The sequence below is a fragment of the Rutidosis leptorrhynchoides genome, chromosome 2, assembly GCF_046630445.1.
Source record: "Rutidosis leptorrhynchoides isolate AG116_Rl617_1_P2 chromosome 2, CSIRO_AGI_Rlap_v1, whole genome shotgun sequence".
NCBI classification, from domain to species: Eukaryota; Viridiplantae; Streptophyta; class Magnoliopsida; order Asterales; family Asteraceae; genus Rutidosis; species Rutidosis leptorrhynchoides.
Window position 1 is genome coordinate 555,115,017 of NC_092334.1, and position 6,888 is coordinate 555,121,904.

At 29.7% G+C, this 6,888-nt stretch overlaps 1 protein-coding gene across 1 annotated transcript in view; it reads right to left on the minus strand.

The window, feature by feature from the left end:
* The window catches only part of LOC139889700 (serine/threonine-protein kinase RHS3-like), a 37,410-nt gene extending 30,734 nt beyond the window's left edge, over nucleotides 1-6,676 (minus strand). The window contains exons 1-6 of the mRNA XM_071872636.1: nucleotides 6,357-6,676; nucleotides 4,929-4,989; nucleotides 4,729-4,811; nucleotides 4,587-4,655; nucleotides 4,394-4,525; nucleotides 4,241-4,316 (exon numbers count right to left, since the gene is read on the minus strand). Coding sequence (XP_071728737.1) covers nucleotides 4,241-4,316; nucleotides 4,394-4,525; nucleotides 4,587-4,655; nucleotides 4,729-4,811; nucleotides 4,929-4,989; nucleotides 6,357-6,676 — 741 coding nt within the window. The remainder of the gene's footprint in view (nucleotides 1-4,240; nucleotides 4,317-4,393; nucleotides 4,526-4,586; nucleotides 4,656-4,728; nucleotides 4,812-4,928; nucleotides 4,990-6,356) is intronic.
* Nucleotides 6,677-6,888: the final 212 nt, after the last annotated feature.

Here is a 6,888-nt window from a genome sequence, read left to right on the forward strand (position 1 = left end):
ATTCTTAGGTTACCAAGCAATAATAATCAGGAGAAAAATATTCACATCAATTGGTGGCAATTATCATGTCCACATAATTCAATAATAATCCACAGAACTTCTGTCTGCATAATAATTCATTCGAGGAATGTTTTGCTTGTGTCTATCTCGTCAAACATTTATAAAAGCATTTCATGTATTCGCAGTTCAAAATATATTTCAAAAGCATTTAATAAAGCAGTTATAAAAATAGCGCATGTATTCTCAGTCCAAAAAATGTAAAGAGTAAAAGGGAGTCAAATGAACTCACAATCCAATATTTGTAGTAAAAATATTCGTACGACGAAACTGAATAATGCAGGGTTGGCCTCAGATTCACGAACCTATATCATTTGTATGTATATTAATAAAACATATATTCATAACCGAACAATTTATATATTATTATTATTGGTATAATTTTTATATCAATAACTTATTTACTTCATTATATTTTCATTTTATATATTTTTAAATAAAAGTATAAGTTTTGTTATGTTATATGAAATAAATATATTTATATCATTCGTTTGTTAAAACAGTAATTTAGTAATACAAAATAATATTTAAGATGATAAAATAATTATAATACCAATATTAATAATAATGATAATAGTATTAATAATTCTATTAATGATAACGATAATCATCGTGATATTAATAATACTAATTAACATAATAATAATAATAATAATAATAATAATAATAATAATAATAATAATAATATTAATAATAATAATAAAATTATAATAATAATTATACCTAATAAAAGAAACCACGCATTTTATTTTGTCTCCTAAAACATATCGAGATAACAGAAATCTTCATAGAACGATCGATCAACAATCTTCATCAAATCTTCACTTCCGTATCATAGTCATCATCAATCAAACACCCAATTTCTATAGGTACAGTTTCAATAGCTCAAATTTTAATTTCAACTTCACTTTCACTTGAATCCGTATGATTTTGTGTAACCCTGACTGTAATTAACCATAATAAGTTAGACGCAACTGATAAAGACAGTAAATAGTAGGGTTTTCGAGTGGTGTTGATAATAGTTGATGATGATTGATAATGGTGTTTAGTTTAGGTTTGATGGCGGCTTGATACAAAACAAAAATAGCAGATGCAAACACAGAAAGGAATATCGCGATGGTTCATGGGATTTTTGGTTCAGCAATCGATCAATTGATTACACAATACTCATCAATGATTAATAGGTCATGGGTTCATCATCATCATCGTTCGAGCATCGATAACGCAAATAGCAGTTCCTCAATATCAATCTTCATTGTATCAGGATCATCGTCTTATCATCTTTCATCGATTGAGTAGGTAATTGGTCCATCAATTGTTTAAATAGGTAATTGGTTCATTGATATTTTCTTAATTTCTTCATCAATTTATTTATAAAATCTGTATTTTTAATTGGATCGAAAACTAACTGTAATATATGGTTTTCTTGAAGGGTTTAGTGATAGTCGATTATAGTTAATGGCTTGCTTATGGTTTTGATTATTAATTGCATCAATCATGAATAACAGAGAACAATAGTGATGATGATAGTGGTGATCATGGTGGTTCTTAGAAACGACTAATTAGCATCATGGGTTGCAGGTCATATATTTTGATGATCAACAGGGCGTATAATGGCAGTTGTAGCAGATTTTAATTTGCAGTGTCATAACAGCAATTTTATGGGTTGTTTTCTTGATGTGGTGAGGATGATGGTTGATGGTGAAGAAGTGGTGGTTTCGGAATGGTTTTCGTAGTGGTTTCGCTGATAAAGAAAAAAAATAATGCAGATGTAGAAGCTGTTGTTTGTCAACAGGAATCATGACACCAAAAATAATACGGCAGTAGTTTTAATTGAAACAGAAGTATTGTAGCAGCTTACTCGGTTTGCAGGTGGTTGTTTTGGGACTGAACAGAAATGGTCTACAGCAATCGTCCAATAGTAGCCAAGCAATACTGTGATGGTGGCCTGGGATGGTTCAATGGGTTTGTTTCGTCGAGTAAGAACACGAAGAGAAAGTATCAAGAAGGGTTGTGGGTTCTATATCCATCTATATATATATATATATATATATATATATATATATATATATATATATATATATATATATATATATATATATATATATCTTGTGTAAATGTAAATGTATAGATATATAATTGAGATATGAAAGTGGTGACCAAACTTTAGTGATGGTTGTTTTTGTGCATCTCTTTCTCAATCTCTCGCTACACTTATATATATAACATGTTCTATATTAATTATAATATTAATAATAATTAATAATAATAATAATAATAATAATAATAATAATAATAATAATAATAATAATAATAATAATAAAATAATAAATTAAATCATTATCGGGTTCTGTTTCCACCGACAGTTGAATGGAGTATTAAATCGCGGTCCATTGCTAAACAGTTAACGTAAAATTTTAATTCTAGGAAAAATCCCATATTTTAAAATTAAATCCATTTATTTATTTTGGTCATTAAATATTTGAAACCTGATCAAAAAGACTCGCCTAATATTTGTTTTAAGTTCCAAGTGATATATACGGAGCATTAACATTTAAATTAAAAAGGTAAAAATATCTTTAACAAATCTAAAATCTTCGTAATTAATTTACGATCCAACTTTCATTTTAAATGTTCATAAATTCATATTTGGTCTATATGAACATTAGCGAAATGACAACCGAGTGTATACAAACTTTGACAAATTAAGCTCGAAATCAATTATATTCAATATATTATACAAATACATTTTAATATCAGGTTTTATTATATAACTAAATATATTATATATTATATATATATATATATATATATATATATATATATATATATATATATATATATATATATATATCTTCAAATAGATTTAATATTTAATCTTATATATTTACAATTTATATTCATGTATACACACACACACACACACACACACACACACACACACACACACACATATATATATATATATATATATATATATATTTGTATTTAATAATTTTTCTCATTATTTCGCATTTTATTTCAAATTATATTTCAAATTAATATATATATATATATATATATATATATATATATATATATATATATATATATATATATATACATATTTAAATATATATGTATCTATTTACAAATAGTTGTTCGTGAATCGTCGAGAATAGTCGAAGGGTAATTGCATATTTGAAAGCAGTTCAAAATTTTTGAGACTCAACCTAACAGACTTTGCTTATCGTGTCGAAATCATATAAAGATTAAGTTTAAATTTGGTCGGAAATTTCCGGGTTGTCACAATCACAACCAAATTCTAGCACACTAACCTGGTTTGATGATCACAGGGATGATAAAAATCGATCCCTAAAGCTTCTTGATCCAATTTCTAGCTTAGATTCAACTAGGGTTTGCGAGTGATGCAAAGATTAGGTACGGGAGCAATTTGGAGAGTTCTAGAGAAAATGAACTCACTAGACTGATACATACACTTAATGGGGTTTAAAACCCATACCCCATAACACACATGTATTTATCAGTTATCTGAATTCTTTCGTACTTTGTTAGGCGGTCCTAACGGAGTCCAAATTAAACAAACGAACCTGTTTTGTGACCCTTGTCACAAACTGGTCTTAGCCACACAATCAGATAATCACAAATAAATAATTGTTAAAATCACTAATTAACACGAAACAAGGGTAATTTGGTCATTTCATCTAGGTCCGATCTCAGGGTGTTATAGCGTGTGAGACACCATCATTGCATTGGTTTTACGGCAGTAAAATTAGATTAGGTCACTATAACGAATAACTTGATTGTGGATCAATTGGTGAGCTAAGGTTAACGACAATGATTTGAAATAGGCTAGTTAAAATAGACTAGTTAAGAAACTGTGAGAATTGATATGTTATCACACGGCCGTCTGCTACACAATAGTTAGCTACTACTGAAGCATTAGGACTAGTTAGCCTATTTATTTCCAATATATACTGTTTAAATGGGTTTTTGTATATCGCTGGGGTGATAATCCATAATAGAACCAATGGCGGAACTTGGAAATCGTAACATGGGGGTGAAAATAATTTGGGGGTGAATAGAATTAAAAAATTTATCCTTAAAAATTATGAAATATTACACTAGAAACTTTTTCGAAGGTGGGGTATGTGCCCCCTCCAGGTACCACCAAATTCCTCACCTGGATAGAACACAAATCATCGCAAATTATATGAACAAGTGGGAAGCGTTTAAGATCAATGACAATTGGTTTATCTCTGTAAAATAAACAATCACGATACTAAATCCCACGAATGTGACACAAAATCATATCTGGTCGAATCTCGACATATACTTGTTACTAGATAGTATGCGATGCTGCTTATGTGGCTGATCTAGTATGCGATGCTGCTTATGTGGCTGATATGATATCCATCTTTTGAACATGGCAAAACATTCTTCTGGCTTATACTCATGAGCTGTGTACCTACCTCCATGCACCATAACAAAATAATTTCAATTAACACTAGATACACATTGGCACTAACATTGTTATTTGCAGATTCCCTGCCTTTACTGTGGCAAATGTTATCCTATTCGAATAACTCTCCGTGTACCTGCCACAAACAAACAAAAAAATTATTAAATACATTTAATTACAACCATCCAAGAACAACAAGTATGAATTACCCTGCAATTTGACCATAAAACTTCCATGATCGCCATTGATCGATGACTGAATAATTTAGTTCTTTTATACACGCTTGAGTTGACTGGTGAGGAACAATCAAATCATGATCACCGTTATGTTAAGTAATAAACATTCGGTATTAACATGTCATTCTTGTACAAAAGATCAAACCTTGATGTATGTTGTATCTAAAGTGGACCTGTATATTAGTGATTGATAACTCTTTTTGCTCAGGTGTGCATGATATAGTCTGACACATTCTTTAGAAAATGAAATCGATAAGTTAAAAAAAGATATATCTGACAAATGAAATCAAATCATGATCACCTATTTATACAAATGAAATCAATGAGTTAAAAAAAGAACTATCTGACACATTCTCTGAAAAAAAAATCTTTTGTTGATAAAGGAGGTCATACTGTTATGTCCAATTACGACAGGATGTTTGAACAAATTAGCAAGTTAACATTTATGGAAAACTATTTAGTTAAGGTGACTTTATTATAAAATACATTTCTTCATTACTATTGTTCCATTTCCTTTAAAATTCTTTCATACTATAATCTTGTAATATAGTTTTATTATGGCTACATTGTACTAATCACATTTTTTTCCATACAAGCCGATCATTTACGCGCTAATACGTATAAGAAACTTCAGAGTTTACTATTAATTAAACAAGCTGCTTTCGCTATGTATGCAATTCAAAAACATGTGTCGTTTAGAGTCAAAATTGAATTCCAGCCCGAATTTAAAACCCATGGAAATTTGATTCTACAATTTTCATGACGTCTCAATTTTATTTTATTATTTAAAAAAAAAAAATTCCTGGCCGGAGGTCCACTCGAAAGTAATCTCTTTATCCGTCGAATAGATACAGAGGGATGACTTTCTCTACTTTTAAGAGTGTTTCACTCTGGGTGGAGAAATGACTTGTTTTTATTCTTGGATAGAGGAAAGATTGTCTACATCTTACCTCCCCATACACCACTCATGTGGTATTGAGTTTTATTATTGTTGTTGTTGTTGTCAACACATTACAAGTATGGAGTAATTTGTGGGAAAATCGACCAAAACTTTAACTACATATTAAAGCCAATTTACCCTTTCCATTTTAATATGATCTTATGTTTGTTAGATCAACAAAACTACATATATTAAAATTCATGAGACACTCCTATTGTAACAAAATTGATTGTTTATAAACTTAACAAATACTATATAAAATATATTGAATCTCACAATTCAATGGTGATTATTCCCTCAATAATGTTTCGTAAATTCGCGGGTCTTCAACTAGCACACGTATAATATACAATTTGATGATATATTTATTATTCATTATACATAAATAGTAATACTACTCCGTATTACACAAGATCAAGGAAACACTAAATTAATTTTCAATGAAAATTTACATGATCAATTGACTTCGCTTAAGACTGGATCATAACACTACGACTTAATATCAAGATTGCTTCTAACAATATTAATATTAATATTATCATTTTTAAAAGAAGAAGCCTTATCTTCATCAATTTTTCCCATCCCAACACTAGAACTTTTGGGGACACGTTTACTCGCTGCGTATGACTGTAATTTGTTACTACGTTGTTGCATCATGTACCTTTCCAACTCAGCGCTGTTAATTTGCGTCGATCTAGTGCTATTTTCGGCAGTAGAAATAGATCTAACAAGTGCACTAACAGGTGGCTCTTCGTAATTATTATAAGGTACTCTACTAGTACTAAAACTCCTGGGAAGTTGTTGAGACGAATCAGGGTTGATTGTTTCGTTCGTTCTAGGAGGTTTGTTTTGGCTAATGGTGAGATTGGTAATACCTTTAACATATGAATCTAGTGCTTTTGAGACAGCTCTTATGGGTGTTTTAATGATCCTACCCATGTTCATTTGCTTCTTGTTACATGGTGAACTTTGGGTCTTCATGGTCTATTTTGGATAGATGAATTAAAAAAAGGTTATGTATTTAGATACCTTTTGTAATGATTATTTGTGGGTTTGATTTGTTGAATGAATCATGTGGGTTAGTTATATATAATGATGAATTAGTGAAAGAAGTAAGTACTAAGAGTTGTTTATATTTGATTTCACCATCATGTGAGCTAGGATTCTAATTAAATACTCTTATGCTTGTACTA